General features: G+C 44.5%; 1 protein-coding gene across 10 annotated transcripts; it reads left to right on the top strand.

The window, feature by feature from the left end:
- Positions 1 to 27: 27 nt before the first annotated feature.
- TPM3 (tropomyosin 3) lies at positions 28 to 27663 on the top strand (the record flags this gene model as incomplete). Of its 10 annotated transcripts, none has more annotated exons than XM_079697145.1 (9): positions 28 to 141; positions 760 to 885; positions 11700 to 11833; positions 13508 to 13625; positions 13745 to 13815; positions 15080 to 15155; positions 15947 to 16009; positions 16188 to 16257; positions 26318 to 27663. In XM_079697145.1, 9 exons carry the CDS (start codon positions 28 to 30, stop codon positions 26398 to 26400), a joined length of 855 nt encoding a protein of 284 aa, XP_079553271.1. The 10 variants fall into 10 exon arrangements, with proteins under 10 accessions (XP_079553271.1, XP_079553268.1, XP_079553272.1 ...); XM_079697142.1 differs by lacking the exon at positions 15080 to 15155 and adding an exon at positions 14459 to 14534; XM_079697146.1 differs by lacking the exon at positions 26318 to 27663 and adding an exon at positions 24954 to 25356.
- Between the last annotated feature and the right edge of the window lie 333 nt (positions 27664 to 27996).

Raw genomic sequence — 27996 nt, 5'->3', positions numbered from 1 at the left:
TGAGCTCCCCAACAGCCACTGTTCACGATGGAGGCCATCAAGAAAAAGATGCAGATGCTGAAGTTGGACAAGGAGAATGCTCTGGATCGGGCAGAGCAAGCTGAAGCCGAGCAGAAGCAGGCGGAAGAAAGAAGTAAACAGGTAGGCCTTGGCCTTGGTCTCTCTCACCTGCTGGTGAACAAGACTTGTGAGATGGAGACAGTTTTCATGGGAAAGGCAGTGACCACTGGTGCCAGCTCATCCTTTGGGTGGGAGGGACTCCTCTTCTTCCCCAGCCTCACTGGATAGGCAGAGGACATCTAGGGTATTTACCTCAGACTGCCTGTGTGACCTTGGGAAAATTGGTGGCCCCTTCTGAGCCACAGTATGTCTGCCAGATTTAAGTGGGAGTGGATCATGTTTTGGAAAAAACCCTGATTTCTAGAGGAAAAAGTGGGAGCTTGGCATGTAGCATCTCTTTTCCCTTAAATGGAGTCATGGACATCTACATCCTAAGTAAGATATTTACCATCCCAGTGTCTTAATGAAAACCCAGAATGGCTTGGTCATCTTAGGGTCAGAGATTACAAGGTCACAGGCAAAGGGCATAGCATAATTCCTGGAGCAGTTGGCTGAAACTGACTAGGGAGAAAGTGTATCCCTCTGAGGATGATAACATAGAGGCTGAGCTCAGAGGTCTGTCAGGGCTCAAGAGCCTAGGGTCTGAGACTGCACTGTTGTGTATATATGTCTTGTGTGTAATTCTTGGGGCTTCTATAGCTGGAAGATGAGCTGGTAGCCATGCAGAAGAGGCTGAAAGGGACAGAGGATGAGCTGGACAAGTATTCTGAAGCTTTGAAGGATGCCCAGGAGAAGCTGGAGCTGGCAGAGAAGAAAGCAGCTGATGTGAGTATACAGAAATGGGGGGGACGGGTTTAACCTACACACATAGATCTTCATGTTAATAACTAAACACTTCATGTGGAGTCAGAGAACATAGGCATAGATACCCACATACATTTTTGCCACATGGTGGCATACCCTTGTAATGGCATATACTTTCTTTCTTAAAGACATGTAGAAGTCTCACCTTCTTACCCCCAATCCAGGAATTTAATTATCTTTCCCAGGACCTGGACCAAGGGAGGGGACTCCAAGTCCAGACTGCTATCACTTTTCCCACCTCCTCCCCCATGCCACATTCTTAGCTTTTGTGTCCAAGGATTGGCACGTAGATATGTGTATTAATAGGGAAACTCTCATCTCTCAACTGCCCAGCAAAGCCAGCTCAGATTTCATAATGGGACAAAGGAGGTCACACTGACCCTGGCCCTATATGGGTTTATTTATCTTGGCCAATGTGGGCATTTACCCTTATGTCACAGAGATGCCATAGAAAACATTGCTTATAGGGCAGCAGAGAGAATCTTAGAATGATATACTATAATAGAAATAAGGACTCAGGGGGTAAAGTTGTCACCACCAGACCTTATTCTGTGACCTTGGCTAAATTACTCAGCTTCTCTAGGGCTGAATTTTCCCATTTGAAAATGAAACAAATTCTCTTTTCCACTTCATGTTATCTCATAATCACCCACTTTCCTTCATCTTCAGTCCTGAAGTTAACCACAAAGATAAATGAGAGACTACACAGAAAAGATTCTTGGAAGAAAAGTAACATAGAAATCTTAACAGCAACAAAAGAATGTCCCAGTATTGATGGAAATACAGTCAATTCTCAGCACTGGGTTAATAGGAAAATAGGAACATGTGTTTTTTAAAATTCCATTTGGTTTCGGAAAACAGCTAGAGACAGAGTAGGCCGTTCAGAAATGTTTTCGGATCCTCACATTCCAACGCTTTGCTATTAGGTTTCTGATCTCCTCTTTGGCTTTCTGCCACTTTCAGGGGCCTGGGGAAGTGGTGAGGGTTGTTGAATATATCATGCCAGAGGTCAGAGACACAAAGCATATCATATACATTATACATGTTCATAGTTTCCAAAAGTTTAGGCCACTGCAAACTATTAATTAATTCTCCCTTCTTGCAAAACTGTGAACAACACAGGTTAATCCCAGGACTTTGGGTAAATGCTTGATGGCCTACTGGAGTTGCCTAACCTAGGTTGTAGGTATAGATGGATAGATTTCTCTGGTTCTAATAAACGGGCATGGGAGTAAGTTTTCACAAACTGACACAATGTCAGGTTGATAACAATTTTGTGAGATGTTGAGTAACAACTCTCTGAGAAAGTCCTTAGGCTGAAACAGCTAGTATGTGGGCTTGAGGAGGTGTTTCCAGGAACAATGAAAAGAGCCAACAAGTCTAACCTGAGATCTTGGGGGCGAAAGAATGACATAGAGGCTCTAAACAATATGCCCATATCATTGGGAAGATAAAGGAATTTGCTGGGGATGAATTCTATCTGTCCTTACACATACACGCAGACACATACACACACGTCAGCCCCCACCTAGACAGGGTCTACTCAGTACGTTAATTTGAAAGAAACTTCTCATATTTATGTAGGAATCCACCAAAACCATTTAAATACGTAAAGTATGAGTAAACTCATTCAACTTCTCTCCCCCTTGTTAGCTTTCCCAACAGTCATTAAGTACCCTCAGAGATACTTAGGAGAACAAGAAATAGGAGGGGAAGGTTGTAGGCAAGAGGCAAACATCTGTTAGTCCCGGGTTAAGACAGAAACAGGAAGAAAGGGTTTTTTAAAAATTTTTTTAAATTTTTGGCTGTGTTGGGTCTTTGTTGCTGCGTGGGGGCTTTCCCCTAGTTGCAGAGAGCGGGGGCTACTCTTCGTTGCAGTGCACGGGCCTCTCATTGAGTGGCTTCTCTTGTTGCAGAGCACGGGCTCTAGGCGCAGGCTTCAGTAGTTGTGGCAGGCAGGCTCTAGAGCCCAGGCTCAGTAGTTGTGGCGCACGGGCTTAGTTGCTCCGTGGCATGTGGAATCTTCCCGGACCACGGCTCGAACCTGTGTCCCCTGCATTGGCAGGCGGACTCTTAACCGCTGCGCCACCAGGGAAGCCCCAGGCAGAAAGGTTTCTTTTCTGAAAGCTGGGGTCAGCAAACTACCACCTGTGGAGTAAATCCTGCCGCAGCCTGGTTTTGTACAAAGTTTTATTGGAACATTGCCGTGCCCATTCATTTACATATCGCCTACAGGCTTTCTCCCTACAAAGGAGTGGTAGCCACACCCTATGGCCCACAAAATCAGAAATATTTACTGTCTGGCCTTTACAGAAAAAGTTTGCTGATTCCTGCCTCAAGGGGTCAAAGAGGGAAAGTGAGGTGTTTATAGGAGTTGGGAAAAGTGCTGAATAAGGAGGAGGCAACAGGTTAAAAGTAGAAAGCAAGGGTCAGAGTCAGCAGCAACATAATATATGCATCTTTGAGGGGAGGGTGCTCTGTCTAATACGAAGGGAGTTCACAACTCAGCTTTTGCCCTTGATATTAATAAACAAGTAAACAGAGCATATTACTTTGATGTAGATATAAGGGGAAGAGAAGGAGGAGGGAGTCAATAACTGCATGTTTATGCAGGGAGTTCTGGTTATCTGAGAAGCCTTTTTGGAAAGTGTAGGATTTGCCAGGACTCCTTGAACAAAGAAAGGGTGAGGGTGTGGCAAGATCAGACTAAACTTATTTCCTCCCTGAATTCATCCAAGGTCCTATTTGTTTGTTTTTTAATTGTGGAAAAAATATACGTAACATAAAATTTGCCATTTTAACTATTTTTAAGTGTACAAGTCAGTGGCAGTAAGAACATTCACACTGTTGTGCAACCATGTTTAGGGTTCCTTTAATCTGAGATGAAATGAGAAGCTGTTGAAGGTAAAATAAGGGGAAAGAAGAGTGCAATAGTTTGGACATGAGAGTCATAACACCCTTTTTTAAGGACAGGAGGTGAAAGGGATGGGGAGAAGAGGGACAGGACAGACATATACACCTGTTGATATACTGTTGTATTGTTGGTTACCAGGAAGACAGTAGCACTGGGCCCCTTGCTGCCCATCCATCATGCTTTTAAAGGTCATTAGGAGTCAATCCACCTGTTTCCCGGGATCAAGAGAAGATTATCTGTTCAAATCTACCAGCCTCAGGAATGCAGTGGTGCTCTCAACACTCCTTTGGTTTGTTTAAGATGAGGTCTTCTGATTCTTCATAGGGCAAAGGGCGGGGATGCGCAGTGTGTGTGTGTGTGTGTGAGTGTGTGTGTGCGCGCACGCAATAGTGCCCCCTGCTTATCAGCACCCAGATGACAAAGTCTCATTTTTGTTTCCATAGTCTCTCTCATCAGATTTCTCCAAAGAGAGTTGTAAAAATTCTTAGGCCATCAGGGCAGTTTACTGAGGCTTCAAACCCTTCTTTTTCTTTCCAATTCCTGGGGTGGGGTGGGGTAATCAGAGTGTACAGGTAACTCTATCAAGCAAATTGTTTGCGCTGTTTGTTTCCTCTGAATAGTTTCAATGCTCAGTATTTCTAAATGGAGATAGTTGAAGACACACCCTCTGGTGGGGGTGTCTTCAGAACCAGGCATTGAGTGCAGCACCTGACTTACCTATCACTCTTTTGGGGATTAGGATTCTTAATTTAAAATCCTCTTCTACACCCTCATTCTCCAGAGGAAAAGAGAGCTGCATCACAGGAGAGACTTATTACTATTACTTACTGAGAAGGTGGCAGGAACACAAAGAAATAAGAGAGAACAGTAAAATCTCCAAGGCGCCTTACTACTGTGCTCCTAAAAATCCTGCATGGCAATGTCTGTAGGGGCAGTTTCATAAATAGCTCCTTGGGGTACCTGGAAGCAGAGCGGTGTGAAATTGGTGAGTTATAACGGAGAATGGAGGCTGGGTTCCACAGTACTATAGTTTTTCAGGTGCTCATATCATGCTGTTGCACAAAGGATCTGGTAACAGTAGTCTGTAATAGAGGATTCCTTCTGACAAAATGGAGGCATAAGATATCTTCCTCACCTACAAAAGGAATTGTAAGCGATGATTAATTACCAAGTCCTGAATCATTCAAGGTTTGGAGAGGCTGGCAAATCACTGGTGCATATTGACTCTCAAAAGTAACAGGGGAAAAGACCAGTACTCTAAATAGAACACTTATGTTCATAACTGATGCCAAATAGATTGAGAACTTTGTCAACCTGCCCATCTCTTCATCCCCCATTAATTCCTTTCATTGATTTTCAGGAGATGGGAGAGAACCTACCTGAGCAGACTTTAAAAGGAGGCTGGAGAGGTCATCGTCTTTTGAAGATGAGACCCAGAAAGTCTAGGCTTTTCTTAGTACCTGGGTTTGGAGCATTTGTGGGGTGCGTGGAAGTAGAGGCTTGTAGGGTGTTTATGTTGTGGAGAGGACACAGGGTGCCCTAGCGGGTAGGTGGTGGCGGATCAGCACTGAGGGAGTGAGGGGTCAAGGGCGGGTGTAAAGGCCGCACAGGCCAACCATTGGGCAGCCTGCCCAGCGACTGGAGAGGCTTAACCACGACGCGCCTTCCGGTTACCATGGTAGCCTTCCCTCTTCCCAACCCCGCCCCCCTTTGCTGGCTCGAGGGAAAAGCTGGGAGCGGTCGCCTAGGGCCACAGAGAGGTCCCGCCCCTCGCTCCCAGCCGCGGGTCTCCCTCCAGTGGACGGCCTTCCCGCCTGCCTGCGGTGGGAGGGCGCGGCAAGTGGTGGCGTCACATCCGGGCGGGTGGGTGAGTTCCGGTATTTCAGGGCGGAGCAGGCGGAAGTAGGGTGAGAAGCGGTTGCAACGCCGAGCGGAGGAGGCAGGAACCCGAAGGCAAGCAGGGGCTGGGTGGGGACCATGGCCGGGATCACCACCATCGAGGCGGTGAAGCGCAAGATCCAGGTTCTGCAGCAGCAGGCCGATGATGCAGAGGAGAGGGCCGAGCGCCTTCAGCGGGAAGTGGAGGGAGAAAGGCGGGCCCGGGAACAGGTACGGAGAGGGCGAGGCGCGTGAGGGAGGGGCAGGCGCTGGAGAAGATGGGACAGAAGTGGGTTCCATTTTTGCGGTGGAGCACGGTCCTTAGGGGGCCAGCATACTCGAAGATGAAGTTGGAGCCCGGAGGATGGGTGGGGCTTAGCTTCATTTGGACCTCGAGCGGGTGAGGGGGGAACTGGGTGCTCGAGCGAGCAGGCTTGACCTTTGAAGGAATTGAGCTTCACCGGGACTGGCGGGTGGTTTTCTTCCTCCTCCTCCTTTTCTCCCTGCTCATTCATTCAGTCCCTCCGAGTAGGGCGCGGTCAGGGGAGGGGCTCAGCGGCCTCTCCCTCCCCCACTTCCCCGTGGCGGGGGGCGGGGATTGTGCTCTCGTTTAAGGTTTCTGGCCCAAGGGGTGAGAGTAGGTGGATTCCTCTCTGGTCTGGGTGGGGGCAGAGCCGAACTTACTGTTAAAGGGTGGGGAGTGGGGGGTGGGAACCGCCGGAAAGCCCCCGGCGTGGTCTGCTGGCAGCTTTTCCGCTCCCCCCTCCTGCTCAGGAAATGAGGCAGCAGTCGGCTGAGAGGAAGCGCGGTGCCCTCCCTGGAGGAGGTTGAGGCCACAGCACCGCCTCCCATCCTCCGTCCTGGGGCCCTTTCCTCTTAGGGGGAGCCCTTGCAACTGCTAAACCCACTCTCTCTGTCGTAGTGAAGCAGGAGGGGAGGAGACGGTACTTCACTCTCTCTGTTAGTGCAAATGTAGGAACCAACAGAACTTGCCATGATGACCTGGAAGGCAGGAACTTCTGCCAGATTCAGGCGTTTATTGCTGAAGTGTGAAGAGTGCAAGTTGAACCGGTTACGAACACTTCTTCCAAGCAGAGCTGATAAGCGAGTGTATGTGGTAGAGAATCTGATGGAGTGCCGATTTCTGTCAAGGTTTCTGGTTGACCTAGGCAGTATGGTTGATGGAGACAAAATAATGAGTTCCGAAGTGATGTTACTCTGCTACTTTCCCAATTACCCATTACCGTGTCTTTTTTTTTTTTTAAGTTCAATAAATATTTGTTCAACTGAAGGTTGGCACTTAAAATGTTAATGGATTTAAAAAAATGTTAATGGGATTGAATGGTGATTCTTGAAACTGCTTTCTGTTTCGAAGTGGTGGACTAGTTTTAGTAAGCCATAAGATTTTCCAAGGTCTAGGGTGCAGTCCAGTGGGTGGAGCTGATCTCCTGAGTTGAGGCTTTGGTTTTGGAGGATCTTGAGGCTGGAGAGGAAAGTAACTGTTGCTAAAATTTGAAGACCTAGTGAAAGAACTCTTGTGGTTTATTGGTATTCCTTTCTGTTCTTTCCCTTGGTAAGTTTCCCCCCCCTCCCCTTTCTGGCTGCTCCTTCAGGGAGTGGCTGAGAATTAATGTTTTTGGGGAAAAGGGGGAAAACAGCTGCCCTCCAGGTTAATACTTAAAGATTGTTAGAATAGTCATTTCTTTTTATAACTGGGCATGGAAATGCTGGGAGCTTGTCTTTCTCAGTCACCCATTTCTCAGTGGATTTTTCCTCCGTTCATTATGCCCGTAACTTCTAATTATCAATTCAAGTGAGATGGACTGGCTGGGTGACTCTTTATGACTAGTGACAGCTTCTCATCTCCTTTGTTCTGGAGACCAGATCACCTTAAACGGGAAGACAGGGATGGCTTGAAGGAACTAGCCATGTGTTGAGCTCCAGAATCAGGCTCAAAGTAGGGGCATGCTAGGAATAGTTCTAGGGTAGATGATGTTGTCCCCCCAGCAACAGCCCCCAGGATTTTGTTTTCCCCCTAGGATCCTCACCCACTGCCCCCAGGATTTGGTAATTTTCCTTGCAGGAAAATTTAACTCCTTTTTTCCCCACCCTTGGTGACTCTAGGGTAATAGAAGAGAGAGCAGCTTCAGATGTTTCTTAGGCTTCTCCCTCAGAGCCTGCCAGATTTGCTTATTGAGCTGAGTGAGATCTAGTGAGAAAGCCCTCAGATGGGGAAGTAGTGTTAAAGATTTATGAAACCGGTATCTTCTCCTCCCTAGCTTGAGGAAGCCTAATCTTTTGACTTTCTGCTCTAGTGAACTTTGAATTCCTCCTGAGGAGACACCTGTGGGAAGGGAGGGGAGTGGTGCTTGAACTGCCTGTTATCCTCTTAGGGCATTCTGGAATGTGGGTTTTGCAGGCTCCTCCCTCCTGGAGCTGGAAGCTCTGCACTCCCTGATGGTATCGCATGCTGTTAGTGGGATTGTCACTTAATTCCTTTTCTGGTTACTTTGTGTGAACATCCAACCCTTGTTGGGAAGCTGGATGAGTCCAAAGCAGAGACTGAGTTCTGGAATACATCTATCTTTTCTGCTCTTGGCCTGGAGATTGACCTTTTATAGTGTAGCACCTTGTCAAATCCACTTTTGATTTTGAATCTCCTTTGCACTTTTTGCAAAACTGAAACAGACTGCAACATAATATTTAAATGCAGTGTTTTTCCTTCTCTCTGTGTGTGTGTGTTGTGGTGGTAAAAATACACAATGGTAAGTATTTATCATTTTAACCATTTTTAAGTGTACAGTTCACCTTATTTGTTGTTAATATCTGTCTCCTAACTTCTGCAGGTATTTCTGTCTCTGTCTCTTTTTTTTTTCTGGTGTAAAAAATTTAGGAATACTACTGAGGGGAGTGAGTGGGCTTTGACTAGCAGTTTCGATTGTGGCCTTATTCCCAAATTCCTAGTCTGCAGGGGGTGGGTGGCCATGGTTAGAATGTCTGACTGTTGTGTGGCTCTCTTCTGTTCATAGGGTCTGGTGGAGTAAGCAACTGGCTTTATCACCTTCCTTTGGTTTAGGTTTGCTTTCCCGCTGATTACCTTTCTCTTACCTTCATACTAGAGCACATACTCATAGGGGAGAGGCAAATAGCCCTTTGCTCTGAGTGCCTCCGCTTAGACTCCACCTTTGTTTACTCTGGGACAGATAACTCTGCTCCCTTCCTTCCAGCTTGCCTGCCCCTTGATGAAATTTAAAGTCACCAAGGACACAGTATCTCCCTGGGTAGATATATTTGTGAACACAGTGAACTGGGGCAGTCCATTGCTCACAGGGCTCAATCCTAACCTTTCCATTACTCTTTTCCTTTGAATTTCATCTGTGGCTTTTGTCTAAAAAGAGAAACCCCAGGGTGGCAGAATGCCAGATATAGGCTAATCCCCTTCTGTCCTTGGCCCTGATCTGCCTCTGAACACCAGTCCCCTGTCCGTTTCTTGCCTTGACGGGTATAGCGTGCTTGGGGAATCTCTTCAGTGCGGAGGATGGTAGCATTTAAACCAAACTCATTTCATAGCTGAAGCTGTTGTCAGCCATCTTCTGATATGACTGAATCACTGCTGCGTTCCCCTCTCTGGCCTTGGGATTTTTGCTTCTTGCGTAATGGAGAATCCTATTATTACCTGAAGGAAGGACCTCACAGTGTACCTCCAAGCTGGGCAGAGGTGGGCAGGCTGAAAGATCAAAACCACATCTAGGCATGCTAAACCTAGGATGACAGAAGAGCATATAAAGTTAATGTTTCCCAGGGCCATGTTTCCTATTCTCATCTGCAGAAGTTAGTCCCACTCAATCTCTTGGTACCACTTGATTGACCTGAAAGGGATAGGCATTGTGCATAGGTTCTGGCTGGAAGGAAAAGCCAGGTAGGTGTCTTCCCTTGTTCCTTTAAACATTAAACAGATCTTGATTTTGCAAGCTTTTGTTTCATTGTAAAGAGAACTGATCCTCTGTGGGAGGAGAAAAAACAGTGACTGCCCTCCTCCCTTCCCTCCCCACCGAGGTCTCCAAAGCTTTTGCTGGGATTCCCATCCTGGGTTCTGTTTTTGGTACAGGCTTGTTCAATGTGCGCATGCTCTAGTTAGGGCATCAAGATGTGTTTTCTCCTCCTCCCTTTTCAGCCTTGCGAAGAATTCTATTGTAAATGCTGATTTGTGGGAGAAACTGCCCGAGCCAGCTTGTTGTCATGGAAACTGTACACCCCCACCCCCCATAGCCTGTTATCTTTACTTCATTTGGGTAACTTCTGGTGAGCTGGGTGGGGACTTAGATTTCATGAGCTTCCTTAAAATCTGGGTTCGATGTTGTTCTTTTTTTTTTTTTTTTTTTTTTCAGTTCTAGGCATCTGAAGGGAGCGGGGTGGGATAAATCATTGTACTGGCAGTGTTTCATAGTTCTTGGCCGATAGGCATACTCGTTCTCATAATCTTGACCTGTCAGCCTTTTTGAGCTTGTGAGGCGAAATGTGTGTTGTCCTAGGGCGCATCTGGTCTCCTGAGACAGGACCAGAGAATACTTGTCTTTGTGATATTTTGAATAGAGACACAAATGGTTTCTTAGTAATTTCAGCTTATATAGATGTCTTGATTTTCTTTTCCTGTAGGTCAGTGGTTATATAGCCCCAGCCCCTGCAGTGCCTCGAATCTCCCATGTTTGTATTTGGAAATTTTTGTGCCAAATTACCTGATTCTTAACAGGAGTGTTTTGGGCTATATCCCTTCCCATAGGGGCTGGTGGCCCAGATTATTTCTCTAGCTACCCCCACCCCTGACTGCCAGGAGGAAATCAGGGTAATAGAATTCAGGCACAATCTGGGCTGTAGAAGAGAGATCGTGTTTACCAAGCACTTGGATAAGCATCTGAACTGGGGAGTGTGCAGGGCAGATTAAATTCTTGTGCGGTTGTGGCAGTCAGTGTACTTGCCACCAGTAAAGGTCTGGGGAGGGGAAAGGCAGTCAGAGGAGGGAGGATTTTCTACCAGTAGAATTCATGCACATGCAGCTGCCTTCTTCTTTCCTTGTTTCTTATTCCATTGCCAAGGAGGAGGCATGGGATTACTTGGACTCTAGCCTGTGCTTTATTGTGGGGTGGAGGCCAGGGAGAGGATTGTCATGCCATACTGTAGGGTTAGGCTAAGGGGATGACTTGAGGAATAGAAAGAAGTCACAATTCAGAAATTTGGAGGGTTGGTGGTGGGCATGAAGGAAACATTCTCTTCTGCCCCCAGTTTTTTTGGTAATGCCATCAAAGCAGATAATTTTAGCCAGAAGAAGCTCCTTGTAGCCAACTTTTAAAAGGTGGGAGGAGGGGGCAAGTTGAAAGGGTAGGAGGTAGGTATCCCAATATTCCATCCTTTTGCTTTTTCTGTTCTGGAAGGTTCTTTGGGAAAACATTATTCTTTTGGCTAATCATCCTCCTGGTGTTAGGGTAAGCTGATCAGAGGGTTAACAACTTGAGTTAAGCAACAAATTAATAGATAATCCAAGATTCCCTCTTTAAGAAACCTTTCTTATTTTTCCACTTTATGTGACACTTATGAGAAAGCTGCTGCAGAGTGAGATACACCTTTAAGCCAGAGCTCAGGCAGAAGGACCCCTTTACTGGCTACCTTTTCTGACACTAGCTTGTTCAGGAATTTGAACTGGTACTAACTGACACTGGGCTGGGCAAGGAGCTGAGTTTTAAAAACACTTGTCCTGTGGAACAAATGGGAATTCATTGGTGGGAAAGGGAGGAAAATACATGTAATATTATAGAATATAAAATCATGTCTGCTAGGTCTTATGTGCATCTGAGTTAAGACACGTTCTACCCTGCAAGGCTCTGGCTTCCTCATGGTGGTAGTCAACCCCAATCTTCGTGTCATAATTAGTTCAGTTTCTTTTCACCATGCCTCTGCTTCCTTTTCCCATTCTTTCATTTAAACACAGGCTGAGGCTGAGGTGGCCTCCTTGAACCGTAGGATCCAGCTGGTTGAAGAGGAGCTGGACCGTGCTCAAGAGCGCCTGGCCACTGCCCTACAAAAGCTGGAGGAAGCTGAGAAAGCTGCTGATGAGAGTGAGAGGTGTGTAGAGGGGCCTGATGAAGTGTGGATTTCAGAAGAAGTTCATAATGGCTCTGATCAAACAGGTTTCTTATAAACCTGTTTTTTAAAACCGTAACCTATTTTTATAGGATCTTCTTTCCTTCTGCATATTCTCTCCATATGAAGACCGACAGAGTAGGGGTAACCTGGACCTGTGACCCTTTTATAATTGGTGTTTCTCTATAAATTGACCTAATAATCCTTAAATGGGGTCACCAGGATGACCTCCACTTAGACGGCACCCACCCATAGCAGTTCTCAAAGTGAGGTTCCAGACCAGCAGCACCTGGGAACTTGGTAGAAACTCAAATCCTCAGCAGCCCCATACCCCTCATGTACAAATCAGAGACTCTTGATGTGGAGCCCAGCAATCAGTGTTTTAATAAGCTCTCAACCCTGGCTGCACTGTTAGAATCATGGGAGTGTGTGGTGGGGATCTTTGGGGAGTTTAAAAAATATATCAGGGACTTCCCTGGTGGCGCAGTGGTTAAGAATCCGCCTGCCAATGCAAGGCACACAGGTTTGAGCTCTGGTCTGGGAAGATCCCACATGCCATGGAGCAACTAAGCCTGTGCACCACAACTACTGAGCCTGCGCTCTAGAGGCCGCAAGCCACAACTGCTGAGCCCGCATGCCACAACTACTGAAGTCTGTGTGCCTAGAGCCCATGCTCCGCAACAAGAGAAGCCACCGCCATGAGAAGCCCGCACACCGCAACTAGAGAAAGCCCTCGTGCAGCAACGAAGACCCAACGCAGCCATAAATGAATATATATATATATATATAATCTCTCAGAATGCCTGGGTCCCATCCCAGATCAGTTAGAATCCATTGCAAAAGAGATCTGGGCATTAATGTTTTTAAAGCTCCTCCAGTAATTTTGGGGGGGGGGCTGCTCTGAGAGGCTTGCGGGATCTCAGTTCCCCAACCAGGAATTGAACCCGGGCCCCAGCAGTGAAAGCCTGGAATTCTAACCACTAGGCCACCAGGGAACTCCCTCCTCCAATAATTTTAATATGTGCCCAGGGTTGAGAACCACAGTCCTTGAACCAACTCATTTTTGTCAAAAATAGCCAATTGGCTCCTTGTCACGTGTGAGTTAAACGAGAACAAAGGTGTGTGATGACTTGGATGAGATCAAACTAAGGCTTTCAGAATTAAAAATACCCTGTTGGGAGTACATTAACGCAGTTCAGCTGTGAAAATAAATAAGACAGCTATGTGTGTACTATTACAGAGTAGTGTTCAAATTATAGAAAGTGAGGAAAACCAGTTGCAGAGCAGTGTAGTATGATTCCTTTGGGGTGTGGGGAAATGGAGATGAGATTTTTGGCATATAAAACATTTCTGGAAGGATTATGAATTAAGAGATTACTTCTGATGAGCAGGACTAGAATTAGGGAGGCTTACTTTTTGCTTTATGCTTTTAGACTATACACTTAAATATTTAGTTTTTTAATAAGTATTATTTTTATAAGAAAGTTTTAAACAAAATAATTAAACTAAGGTGGGAGGGTGCTATGGAAATTCTTTTTGAGTGGCAAGCAGAGAGGAATGGGCTTTAAAAGGTGTAATTCTGGGTCCCTTGGAGTTGAGTTGATGACAGGCTCCCCAGGCTGTCAGTGCCACATTTGTCCGTATTGTTTCTGGCAGAGGCATGAAGGTTATTGAAAACCGAGCCTTAAAAGATGAAGAAAAAATGGAACTCCAGGAAATCCAACTCAAAGAAGCTAAGCACATTGCAGAAGAGGCAGATCGGAAGTATGAAGAGGTAAGACGCTTTTAGCTTGTCCCTCTCTCTTCAGCGATATTGGGCTTCTGATAAGAATCATGAGAGGGAAATGGCTCCTTCTTTGCTTCACTGAGCTGTACCTGCGTCTGGTCCCGTAGGTGGCTCGTAAGTTGGTGATTATTGAGGGAGACTTGGAACGCACAGAGGAGCGAGCTGAGCTGGCAGAGTCGTGAGTATCTTGCTCCCCAAATCTTCCCATACCATTCTGTTCCTTCCCCTTTGGCTTGGGCACTAATGTGAATAAACTAGCATTCCTTCAACCTTGTTAAACAGGACCTAGAGAGTGGGAGTCATCTAGAATGCTTTTTTTTTTTTTTTTTTTTTTTAGCCCTAAGAATGGCTTTGGGCTTTCTTACTCTCTTAACTAGTGACAAGTGACAAATGAGGCTTCTTCATTGAGAGGAAAATGAAACCTAAAAAAATGGTGAACTGTTAAGCAGCAGGCCCAACTGGGTTCTGCTTCTCCTTGAGGCACTGAAGTGGCTGTGCCGACTTAAGATCTGTCTCTGTTTTTACCACTTTGCCAAGCTGCTGGGGAACGTTAGGGCAAAGGCAGACATGACCTGCTCCCCTGTTGGCACCTTCTGGGCCTTGTTTAACAAAGTCCGTGCTGATGCATATTTATTTGTGCTTCCCTTGCATTCCCCTCTCCTAGACGTGACATATCATGACCATGGTGATGTTTTCTTCCCATTTTTTGATTTTTTAATTTTTTTTTCCATTTTGCTGCTTGTTTCCTTGCTGTGTTCCTTTTTGACCTTTCTCCCTCCCCACAACCTGGCTTGTGTGATCCCTGTGACTATCACTAACAGCCGTTGCCGAGAGATGGATGAGCAGATCAGACTGATGGACCAGAACCTGAAGTGTCTGAGTGCTGCTGAAGAAAAGGTACTAACCATTGAACCCACAGAGAGGTTATACATATGGTGTGGTTTTGTTTGGTTTTGTTTTGTTTTGCAGCTGCCTCCCCTCCACTGGTTGATTTGTTGAGTGCTTTTTCATCTCTTCATGGAATGCTCCATTCCTCTCCACTTACTTGGCATCTTTCATCTCTTCTTTCCTAATTGCTTCACTGCCTCTCCACAGGGTCTCACCTTCCCTTGGGTGATTTTGGGGACTGTTTGGGTTGGGCATCCGTTCCCACCTCCACCCCAGGTAGCAGTTATGATTTGTTCCTGGTAGTGATTTCTGTCAAGTGTTTATTAGTATCCAAACATTCTGAGTCCCAGCCCAGGAGGGTCCAGCTCCTGACATGTTCTATGGTAGAGGGAGGAGGGTTGATGCTTGCTCAGATTACCTGGGAACTTCTCTTTTCCCCAGTGTGCCTTCCAACTCTCTCTACATATAGGTACAATTCATGTCTGTGTGTCTCTCTCCTTTTTTTTATTCTCTTCTTCCCCTTTCCTCTCCTGCGGTATTTAAAATATTCACAGTAAGTGTTCTGAGCTGGAGGAGGAGCTGAAGAATGTCACCAACAACCTCAAGTCTCTTGAGGCTCAGGCGGAGAAGGTAGGGGCTGGTTTGTAAAAGTGACAGGCTTTGGGGCCTGGGCCCAGCCCTGCCCTTGATGAAAGACTGGAGAAACCCATTCCTTATATAATCCAGTGAGAAGTATCCACCTACTCTCTCTCCAGATTCTGGGTTTAATGCCAATTCCTGTGCACTTTGATTGCTGTAGTTAAAATAACTTCTTGGTCTCGGGTGACTGGGGTCATGTTCTCCTCTGGCTGATACTGCTATGCTGACAGAAGGGGGCAACAAATAGTATCAGATCTGAGACCTAATGAGCAATCAAGACAGATGACTTGTCTTTATCTTCTTGTGGGACTCTTTCAGCCATGTGGTGTCAAGGTGTCACCACACCTACTCATTAACCTGGAGGCAGGAAGAATACCTTCCTGGGTTGATCTGAATAAGATCAAAGCTTAGGTCCATTTTAAAAATAAAGGTCCTGGGGACTTCCATGGTGGCCTGGTGGTTAAGACTCCATACTCTCAATTCCGGGGGCACAGGTTCGATCCCTGGTCAGGGAACTAAGATCCTGCATGCCACTACGCCAAAAATTAAAAAAAAAATTAAATAAATAAAGGTCCTGGAAGATTCTGAGGGTATCATGGCTCTAAGGACATTGATTTATGGATTTTAAGGACTGTTGTCCCAAAACGGCCTTGCTCTTTCTCATGGATCATTCAGCACATTAAATCCAAGAGGATGTTCAGTGTAAAAGTAAATGTCAGGAGGGGGGTATTGTCTGTGTGAGTAATTTCTATACTGAAATGTTTATTCTACTTCTCTTACAGTACTCTCAAAAAGAAGACAAATATGAGGAAGAGATAAAGATTCTTACTGATAAACTCAAGGAGGTGAGCTGAGGGAATTATAAGGAAGGACCCAAAACATTTAGAGGCATATAAGGCATTAATGTAGACTTAGACTAGCTGGCTTTGGTTCTGAAAGGTATAGAAGTAGAAGGTGGAAGAAGTAGATATCCTTCTCTGTCTTACTCATCTCTGATTCTGACTGATTTCATGTTTCTCCCAGGCAGAGACCCGTGCTGAGTTTGCTGAGAGATCAGTAGCCAAGCTGGAAAAGACAATTGATGATTTGGAAGGTATGGAGCCTGAGTGAGGGATTAAAATAAAGAAATCTAGAGGATGACCTTGCCCTTTGACCATTAGCCTCTTCCCCTGTACACCAAAGGGAGTTGGTAATGACTTGGCATGCATCCTATGCCCTGCCCTGTGCCACAGCTAGGTGGAGTGGGTCAAATCCTGGAAGTGGATTTTTACACTTACTCTCCCTGTAATAAGACTTTACCTAATATTCTGGAATTTGCATCCTTCCCTTGGAGGAGACTGGTAATAGCATGTACCTCCATGTCACCCCATGGCTACTTTTGGCAATCTTGTTCACCACTCAAGTTGTGGGGGACTTCACCAAGAGATGCAGTAGTGGAATGACCACTTCTCAGAGCTGACCGATGCCAGGGGCTTTCTAAGTACTTCCTGCCCCCATAATTGGGCAACTGCATCTACCCTAACAAGGGAAAGTTTGTACTTTTCTCTGAGAACTCTGAGATAGGCTCCTTTGGTACACTCTGGGTAGCAGGATATTCTTTGGGAGAGTTTTGCGGAGGCAACCTGTAGAGCAAAGGGGCCAACAATACTGGTCACGATGGGTAGGTAAAGAAGAAGTGTCTGAATGTTAATGTGTATTTTCTCCTTTTTCTTTGTTTGTTAAATTCAGCATTATCACTGCTAAGAATTGGGTTAACTGGGTGGGAGTGGTATCCTCTTGAGTGCCTTTGGTGATTGGAATTTCTAGTCATGACTATGCCCAGGTTCTCAACCTTTACTGCAGTTGAGTAGAGGCGTCAAGAAGTCCCGTTGGTCCTGGGGACAGTGGATCTGAAAATGGCCAGTCATGGCAACCAGGATAGATGTTCTCCTAACTGTGGAATTAGACCCATGGTCACACTTTCCCTAATTTCTAATGATTCCCTCTGTTCATCTGCTTCTGATACCTTTTACTCTGTCCCCTCATTCCTTCCTGTGGTTCCTGTGCCTGTCCAGATGAGCTCTATGCCCAGAAACTGAAGTACAAGGCCATTAGCGAGGAGCTGGACCACGCCCTCAATGACATGACCTCTATGTAACTATCTGACAGCAGAGTGGGGCTGGGACCTTGGCTTGTGGGTGGGTGGGGGTGTAGGCTGTGCATAGTGTGCTCTGGTTTTGTCTTCTGAAAACTAGAATCTCCACTCTTATCTTTAAAACACTGGTGCTGGTTACTTGTTGGCAAAAGCTGGGGAGGCATTTAATCCTGGATCAGTGGTAGCACCCTGATCTATGTGTAATTTTTGTATTTTTTATTCATAGTCCCTTCATTATGACACCAGGATTCTTCTATCTGTTTCTCAAATTTAGTCTCAGAAGGGCTACTGATGAAGATAGAATCATGTCATCATATAATTTAAGGAACTAGGGCCCAGAGAGCCAGTGACTTGGGCCCTAGCATCTTACAACAAAACTCAGACTTCATGGGTGTATATGATGCCCTGATATTAAAGTTTAGGGGAAACACCCATGATTGGAAATAGCAAATTCACCTAAAAATCGAGCTGAGTCCCAGAGCAAGCCAGTTAGTAAAAAGCACCAAAAAGAGTTGTTGGGGACTTCATCTGTTTGCTGTTGATCCCTGATCCTTGATGCTAATCTGCCTTTTTCCCACTAACCCTGAAAAGAAGCCAAATAACTCAGGTTGTAGTGTCTGGCTCTCTTTTATCATTCCTACTGCCACCTCTTCCTTTTTCTCCTCTTCCTTTCTCCCAGATTGCTGTCTAGATTGATGCTAGTCCTTCTCACCTAGAGTCTCCTTACTTTTTCACACAGATAATTATCACCGTTTCTGCTCTGTTCTGGATCTGCCCCCTTTCCTCGGGGAACCCAACGCCCCGCTCTCGCTCTGGATTCCATTTGGGTCAGCCTGACTGACCCCCAAGGCATTAGGATGGGCGGGGGGACCACAAAGCAACTTATGTATTCTCTTCCACCCCTCACCCCAAATTAAAATGTTAAGCTGCCGGAAGCCTCATGCCACCCTGCATTTGTGTCATTGACAAAGCTGCTGCTGTCCCTAAAAAGGAGCCTTGGGGGTGTGATGTGGGGAGCAGCTATTGTAGGCTCTCCCTCCTCTGACTTATATAATCAAAGCCACTTTTGTGTGTGTCTATTTTTTCTTGACATTTAAATTCAACTGATCTGAATCTATCAGAGTGGTGGACTAGGAGAAGTTCCTTAGAATAGGAGCCCTAGTCTTACACTCAAGCTGAATAAGATCATCTAAGTCCTTTACTTCCAGGTTCTTAAATCATCCCATCTGGAATGTTTGTCTTCTCTTTAGGTTCTCCTCCTTTGAGAGACCACAGAAGTACCTCCCAGTATATATTCTCTACCGTTTTACCAGTGGTTCAACTGGTGCATCCTCGGAATACCTGATGAACCCAAATATGTTACCACTAAAATTGACTAATTATATTATCCCAAGTCACAGAAAATACGTAATAGGTAGAATTTCCAGCAGTTTTATGTTTTCTTTAAACCTTTCTTACATACTTGAGGCTTACTACCATTTGCCTGCTAGTATGTGCTACCGGGATATAAGACAAGTGATAAATGATTATTACTGGAAAAATAAAAACAATCATGCATATTTCAAATATTATACACAAGGTAGTAATTTATTACATGCATGAATATGGTTAATTGCTTCTAGTAAGATTGTTCCTAGTTTATGTTGTGGAATTAAATATCAACCTTTTGGAAATTCCTACGCTAATTTACATAGCAGAGATAGTTTAATCTGGGTAGTGTAGTCATCGGTTGTACTTATCTAAGCACCTAAGTATTGTTCACTTAGTATTTCAGTTTCTCAGTGGAGTATATAATTAAAACTTGCCTTTCTTTTAAACAGATACAGCCAGGTAGAGAGGTTTTCCCTACTTTAAAACTTTAGGTCTCATCAAATTCAGGTTTCTTTCTGTCTATACCATTTCTTTTTGCCACACAGCCTTTGTGATTAAGGTACAGGTTAAGTTATTGTTAATTTAGGCACAGGGTATTAAGGTGGGAACAGAAATAACCAAAGACGGAGGCATCATCCCTACTCTCAGGTTGCTCAGAATCCAGTAGGAGAGAGAACATATGTATAAAACTAAAGATGATGTGTGATATGTGCCCCAAATAATAAAGTTTTGTGGGAGTTCAGAGACGGGGAAGAGGTTGATTGCAGTGGAGATGATTAGGAAAGTCTCATGATAGGAGGCACGTAAAAGGTACTTAATAAACTTGTTAAAAGTTTCCTCTTCATTTTTATTGGATTCCAAAAGATTGGATTTTTGACAACCAGAATCTGGTTGAAGGAAAGTGGATATTGAGTATCTTCATTAAAGAGAAGCAAAAGAATAAAGGCATAGAGTTGGGAAGGACACCAGAGCTATAACCATTTAGTTAGAGTAGGGAACAGTTATGTGCTGTATCAGGCTGGGGAGTTTTAATTTTGTTTTGTAGGTAATGGGGGTGCCACTGGAGATTTTGAACAAGGATATGTTCTGAGTAGCATATAAGAAGAGTTAATTTGGCAGTTACGAATATGTTAGAAGAGCAGGTTATCAAAGTGATCCATTAAGACAATGATTCCCAAATTTCATTCATTTGCATACCACTTTTTTTTTTTTTTTTTTTTTTTGGCGGTACGCGGGCGTCTCACTGTTGTGGCCTCTCCCATTGCGGCCTCTCCCGTTGCGGGGCACAGGCTCCGGACGCGCAGGCTCAGTGGCCATGGCTCACGGGCCTAGCCGCTCCACGGCATGTGGGATCTTCCTGGACTGGGGCACGAACCCATGTCCCCTGCATTGGCAGACGGATTCTCAACCACTGCGCCACCAGGGAAGTCCTGCATACCACTTTTGATGGCTTTTGCCATATTCACATGCAGCCTACATTATTTTTTTAATTTACTTCTTTTCAGATTTGTTCTTATGCTACAAAATTCTAATTTGAAATCAAAAGTTTTGACTGTGCTAGTGTTTTTTTCTAATGCACATTAAAATAATACAGCTAATAAATTTTTTTTAAGTTCACAAATGTATACTGTCTGCAGTCTTCTCACATATCAGTAGCAGTGACTGTAGCACACTTTAGGAAATACTGGGTTAGGTTATTGCAGTTTCCCAGAGATAATAATCTGAACTAGAGTAGTGGTAGTAGGGGATGGTGCTAAACCTGGGCATTGTGAAGGGCCTGGTCACTAAATGCAAGAAGGAAGTGCCAAGGATGACTGGCTTGGAGCCTAGGAAAATGGTAGTATTAAAGGTGTAGAGAGGTCACGTGGTCTTGGTTTGGGGAGGCACGGGAAAGTAGAGAAGAATATAAGTCTGAAAAACTGGCAGGTATCCAAGATGAAAACAAAATCCTAAGACTTGAGGGGGAGAAATTGACATGAGAGATTTGGGAATCCATGAGGTTGGCAGGCAGTTTAGGCCATGGAAGTAAATTTGAACCCTAAAAGACAATTGCAAATATAAAAAGAAAAACAGGCAGAGGAAAATCTGTGTAGAGGACGAAGCCAAGTGAAATTGGTTGGAGGGATAGAAGGAGAACGAGTAACTTTGGTACATTAAAAACTTCAAGGCTGGGTGATTTCCAGTGATTCTCAACTTCAGGTAGAGAAGGAAGATAACTGAAAATAGGACATTGTCACTGATGTTTTATTAATCTGAGGGTATATACTGGACATTAAGGACACGGAGAGGAGCCATATTTCAAGGAAAAGAAGAGTGAATTGGTGGAAAGAAAATAAAGGCACGAAGTATAGTCTATAGTCTATACAAAGTCCAATAGAACTTTTGGCAGTGATTTCCAGTGTAGTAGCCACTAGCCACATGTGGCTGTTGAACACTCAGTGTGGCTAGTGCGACCCAGAAGCTAAATTCTCATTTTATTTACTCTTAGTTCATCTAAATTTAATTAGCCACATGTGGCTAGTGGCTGCTGCATTCATTGGATAGTACAATTCTAGGTGTTTTGGTATGTAGGTAGAAGGAGTTGACTTTGGTACAGAGAAAGGCTTCTTACAAAGGAAAGAAGAGTAGAGAGAGATTAGAAGAAAAATGAGGTGTTATACTTTGGTAGCTCCTGTCTTTCCCCATGGCATGACTCGTGTGAGCAAGGATAGAGACCAAGAAGCCAGGGTAGCAGAGTGAAATTTGCAATACTGTACCATGATAAATTCACTCTTTTGTTTAATGATTTGTATGCTTATAGAAACCATCCTATGTTACTTGAGCCAGAACTAGCTATGGGAATGGGGTGAAGCATCATTGGTAATCTCAGAGCAAAGTGCTTCATCTCTTAACTTTCTCTCCTCATCTTAATTTCTAAGAAAGAACCACAGGCTGTTGTGTTGGAGTCCATTCTTCCCTTCCTCATTACTGTTGTTGGGATGACGAATAAAACAAAATGTGACTGGACCCCAAGTTACCTGATGGGTGGAACCGACCTGTTATGTTAGGCAACCTTGTCTTAGTCACACCCAGTTTCTTCCATTCACATATTGAATACTCCTTGGCCTTAACATGAGGGGAGAGTTTAAAAAAAACAAAAAAAAGCAAAATCTGTTTTTTCTACCTCATTCCATGAACTTTGAGGCTTTAAAACTGATAGAGTTCCCTTTACTCCAAGTACCCGCATCCCTTTTCCTTTACCTGTTACAGAATGAAATTGACCTGATTCAGACCAGTGAAGGATGTGTAGTATCCATGGGATTATTCCCTGAAAGGAAAATCAGACCAAATGGGGATTCTCTGGCTTGTTTTTTTGTTTGTTTGTTTCATTTGCTCTTATCAGGGAACCAAGAACTTTAATGAACTAGTGTCTGGTCCTGAATTTTTAGTTACTAGAAATAACGGAGTTAGAAACCTTACTTATTACTAAGTTCAAGGTGAGAGAACAACCACATTTATCTTTCTGACCTTCTGCAATTCTTAAGGAACTATAAGTTCTGGGATTTAATTAGGCAATAAAATGCTCCCACTTCTTCTCTGTCTCTTTATTTCTTCCCTAAGTGGAACAAAACCCTCATTGAACTGGCTGTTTTTAGGGATATGATCCCGATAACACCATTCTTCCCCAAGAAGGATGTGGGAGTCACACTGACTAACTTGGATATAGATGCTATGGATCAGTCAGGTTGCATATGGTCTTTATATGTAATATAACACCAGAAAGTTCAAGAAATGAGAGTTCAACATAATTTGAACCCCTACTATTTGTCAGAGTTGCCCCAGTGAATAAGACAGGTTGAATCCCAGGCCTCATGGACTAGTATAGACTAGTACAGTGTTTCTCAATGATGAACTTTAGTCCTTTAAGCCAGGATAATTCTGGGATATACAGAACAATCCTATTTATTGCTGTCCCCTGCCCAATAAATATATGTAGGGCCCTCCAGTTATTGTGACAATTACACGTTTCTAAATTCCCCTCTAGCGGAGGGGAGGGGCAGTATTCCTCCTATTGAGATACTGGTTTAGTGGGAAGTGCAATTTTAAAAATTCCCTCCGGGCTTCCCTGGTGGCGCAGTGGTTGAGAGTCTGCCTGCCGATGCAGGGGACACGGGTTCATGCCCCGGTCCGGGAAGATCCCACATGCCGCGGAGCGGCTGGGCCCGTGAGCCATGGTCGCTGAGCCTGCGCGTCCGGAGCCTGTGCTCCGCAACGGAAGAGGCCGCAGCAGTGAGAGGCCCGCATACCACAAAAAAAAAAAAAAAAAAAAAAAAATTCCCTCCAATTCTGCCCTTTAATATGACTCTTGTTTTTTGGTTATTCTGCCCAGGATCTTTTTGTACATATATGCTTTCTGTTTTGATTGGGTACACAGAGTGACAAGTATTATTGGGAACATACTGGCCCCCAGCTTCCAGGTAGAACTGGGAAAACCTCAGCCCAGAGGCAAGGTACCTGAGCAATGCCCACAGTCAGCCCACAGATGCACTGCAGAAAAGTCTTTTTCTTTTTTCTTTTTTTTTTGCGGTACGCGGGCCTCTCACTGTTGTGGCCTTTCCCGTTGCGGAGCACAGGCTCCGGACGCGCAGGCTCAGCGGCCATGGCTCACGGGCCCAGCCACTCCACGGCATGTGGGATCTTCCCGGACCGGGGCATGAACCCACGTCCCCTGCATCGGCAGGCGGACTCCCAACCACTGCGCCACCAGGGAAGCCCAGAAAAGTCTTTTTCATATTGAGGTCCTGAGACCATTTTGAAACAGACTGTAAAGCATAGAAAGAAACTTGTTTATGAACACCAGAGGCTGACATTAGGAGTAGACCAGGAAGATCCATCCCCAATTGCCATTACCTCTGTGTTGGTCACATGGATTTGGATTCTCTCTACCCCCTCTTTTTTATTTATTAAAAAAAATTTTTTTTTTCTTGTGATGAGAACTCTTAGGATGACTTTCTTAACACCTTTCATGTATAACATACAGCAGTATTAATTATATTATGTTGTACATTTCATCCCTAGTACTTCTTTATCTTATAACTGGAAGTTTATACCTTTTGACTACCTTCATCCAATTCCCCCTCCCCCCACTCCCCACCTCTGGTAACCACAACTCTGATCTCTTTTCTATGGCTTTGTTTGTTGAAGTATAATTGACCTACAACACTACGTTAGTTCCTGGTGCACAACATAGTGATTTGATATTTCTATGTATTACAAAACGGTCACCACTCTACACCTCTTTAAGATGTGCTCCAAGTAGAAAATCCAGATAAAGCCAGGGGATTTGAGCACTTAATTACTTGTATCAGGAATGCTTTTGGTTATAAGAAACATCTTAATAGCAGCTTAAATAAATATGGGATTTATTTTTCTCTCATAATAAAAAGTCTTGATTTGAGCAACTGTGGCCTGATATAGTTGGGATTTCTGTGATTCTCACGGCCCTTTCTTTTAAGGTTGAAATTTGCAACTCTAGTCATCATATCCATGTTCAAGGCAAGAAAGAAAGCTAAGTTTTTCTAGAAGCCCCGGACAGACTACCCCCTACATCTCATTGGCCAAAACTGGATCACATGATCCCCCCAAGCTGCCAATGAGGCTGGAGAAACAGGATAGTCTTGATTGGCTTGTACCAGTAATTCACCTTACCTGGGGCTGGCTGTTGGCTCGGACAGGTTTGGGGCTCTTTTAGAAAAGGTGAAGTTGGGTTTTGATTTGCTGTGCCACTATGATGGGCCTGTCACCCAACACCTACAACAAGAAACATTAGAAAGTACAGGATTGAGTGAGTGTAGGGATATTTATCCCAGTCTTCCATTCATAATGCTGTACTGAATGCTTTTACAGAAAAATGTTCAACCATTCACTCTGGTTCCTTACAGACCCCGATTATTATAAATGTATTTCTTATAAGCCAGGTGTATTCCTTCCTTTGCCGTGTTTCACTTGTCTCAGTTTCTCAACCCAGGGAATAAATACAGTGAAGGAGATACTTTTCTCCCTCAAAATGTCATTCTTTCAACTTGTCAGTCTGCATTTTTAATTTTATTCCTCTGTTGGTCTTTCCACCAACTGACCTAATCCTCCTCGCATCCATCCTGCCTTACAGATACATGTTATGTATACCAGGTAGTTGAAAGTCTCAAAATTTACTTCTGGTACTCTACTAACCTTCCCTTTTTCTCTTTCTCCTCCTCTTTTTCCTCTCCTTCTCTTGTTTTCTCTCCTCTCCATTGCTGCTGCAGAGCGTCTCTACAGCCAACTTGAGCGAAACCGCCTGCTTTCTAATGAGCTGAAGCTAACGCTGCATGATCTGTGTGACTGATGGGCAGGGCTCACTGATGCCCATTAAACCGAGCTTACGGCTCACACCACTGACCTGGACCCCAGCAAAAAGCTGATTGTCTTTTAAAAGTTATTATTTTGCCCTAAGCAAATTGCTTTTTAGTTGGGACAGTTAGAATAGTGTCGACTTCCTAATGCACTGTAAAGTGGGAACAGTTAAGATTAATACTGCCTTTCTGTCCCTTTTCAAGAGATTGTGGGTGATGAAGGGAGCGACCTGAGAGATAGTGAGAAAACCTGGGAGAGTTTCTGTTTTCCACCTTTACCTGCTGCTTTTTCACTTGTGCACTGACTGTAGGATATGTTCCCTTGCATGGATGTTTTCTAACAATAAAAGGACTGACTTGACAAGATGTTGTAACTGCTTCATCTGCAGGCCCAGGGATGGGCCCTTCTGACCGGGTAGAAAAAAGGGAAGGGAAAGAAAGGGGTGTGGAATATGAATAGGTCTGCGTTGCCATCCCCTTCTCTGAGTTGAAGAGTATTTTCCCCACCTCCCTAGAGCAGTGAGTGGTTTACTTGCTGGGAAGCTTTGATTCTCCGTGATGTTCAGCTGCTGATTTTCTTCCTGACATTTTTCCTCTTGCTGCTTTTTCCTGGTATTATGTTTAATTGTAAGTAACTATGTCACAGCCTAGTTCTGAAGAATAGCTCTGCAAAAATCTCAGTTAAGGTTTTGCTTACAAGGATATGTTTTGTAGTATTCTTGACTTTGTTTTCTTTCGAGATTCTCTGACTTAGCTATGGGGGTTCTTTTATTTATCCCACTAGTTATTCCTTTCCTCTCTACTTGCTGAGGAAAGCCTGTAGTGCATGAGGATCCTCCTGTACTCTTTTCAAGTTGAGGTTCTGCTGTTTCTACTGGTAGAAATATACCCATCCTTGTTCTCAATGTGTCAAGCTCCAGTGAACTATTTCGAGTAGGTGTTGTCCTGTGGGCAGAGACTAGAAGAGTGGATGGCTGGTGTTTAAGGCCACCTCCTTCAGTGACTGAAAGCTGAAAGCCTTGGTTGGGTGTGGGGAGGAGAGGAAATGACTGATAAGGTCCCCAGCTCCCTCCCCGAGAAGTACAGCAACACCTGTAACTTCAGTAGGCAGGCCTGAGGCCCTGCAAAACTGAGTGATGCAATAGCTCACTTCTGTGGCTGAAAAGGCAGCTGCTTTATTAGTCTGCAGTTTCTCTGCAACAGGAGCAATTCTCAGAGTGGGTAGACCTTGAAATTTACTTCTAGTTTTTATAACGTCTCTCCTTTACCCCCATTAGATAAACTGAAATGCACCAAAGAGGAGCACCTCTGTACACAAAGGATGCTGGACCAGACTCTGCTTGACCTGAATGAGATGTAGAGCACCCCAGTCCCATCCTGCCGCTGCTCCTCCCTCTGACCCGACTCCGCTGAGGCCAGCCTGCCCGAAGCTGACCTTTAAACTGAGGGCTGACCTTTAACTGGAAGGCTGCTTTCTCCTTTCGCCACCTCTCCCACCCCCACCCCTGTGTCCTTTTCGCCAAACTGTCTCTGCCTCTCCCCAGAGATTCCATTTGGGCTAGAGGCTGAGCACCTTTGGGAACAACGTTTAAGGGAATGTGAGCACAATGCTAAGTGTCTTTAAAAGCATGTTGTGATGTACACATTTTGTAATTACCTTTTCTGTTGTTGACATAGCAGCCATTTGTAAAACATTCCAGATAATTCCATAGTTCTGAAGCAGCAGTCTAATCCCTTTCTCACTTTTGGAAGGTAACTTTTCAGCTTAACGCATATTGCCCTCTCCGTAGAGGAGGGGAAAAGGTATGGGCCTGCCTTACCGAGAGCCAAAACAGCCCAGAGAAGGACTCCATTTTGGGAAACCTTATTGCTCTGTAAAAAGTACCCGCCAAACCAGAAAGGTGATTCCAGAAGGAGTTAGCCAAAAAAAAAAAAGCGCTGTTCAGGTTTTCAGCTTTACGGTATCTTTGGGCAACTTTTTTTCCACCAGAAGTGACCAGATGAAATCAAGATGGTGAGACCTCTGAGACCAAATCCTTGTCCCAGCTCTCCCGTTCCCAGCCGCTCACAGAATGGATCATGTGTCCCTTATTTTGAGACGACCACTTATTTGCTCTCCCGCCTCCTTGAAAGAAAGGAAAGAAAATTATGTTTTACCACTGATTTAGCCATATGAAACTCATCTCATCACCCTTTTCTGGGTCTGAAGCTGCTGTCTTTAATGAAAGTGCCATCTCATTGTGCATTGTATCAGTTAGTGCTGGAGAAATCTTGAATAGCTTATGTACAAAATTGTTTTTAAATTTTATATTATTTTGAAACTTTGCTTCTTTGGGGTTGGGGCACACTGGTCACCCCATCTGGCTGTGAGAGCTCTCTACAGTCTGGGCTGGCAGTGTGCTGATCTTTTAAAGTTTCTTTCCCTACCCAATCCCCCCTTTTTCGTGAGGTTTCAGTGAGGTCAGTTAGGTGTGCATCCTACAGCTTAATTGGCTTAAAATGTACTCCCCTTTGGTGTGGTCTCTTTGGGGACCGATTGGGAGAAAGAAAAAACAATAGTGTAACTGTTTTGATACTGAATATTGATAAATGTCTTTTTGAAATAAAGAACCAGTCCCTCCAACCCTCAGAGGTGCTTGCTTTTATTTCCTAATCCAAATGGGCTTTCCACACAGGAGCTATGAAGTTTGGGTAAAAATCAGACCTTTGTGGGTGGAAGCAACAGGATTTGATGTAGAGCACACACTTTGGAAGGTGACCAAAACTGGGGTCAGAACTCAGCTCTCAGATCCCTAGTTGTGTATTCTGATGTCAGTCATTTAGTTTCATTATCTGTAAAATAAAGATAATATGTATTGTTAGGGTAAATGTGAAGATTAGAAATATTTATGTGCCGGACCTTTTACAGGTTACTTAACACTGGCATCTTCAGGGTGAGCTATACATCTCCTTTACA

Source organism: Hyperoodon ampullatus, assembly GCF_949752795.1.
Source record: "Hyperoodon ampullatus genome assembly, chromosome: 2".
NCBI lineage: Eukaryota > Metazoa > Chordata > Mammalia > Artiodactyla > Ziphiidae > Hyperoodon > Hyperoodon ampullatus.
Note: the sequence above shows the minus strand (reverse complement) of the source record. Positions and strands in the feature narration are given on the sequence as shown.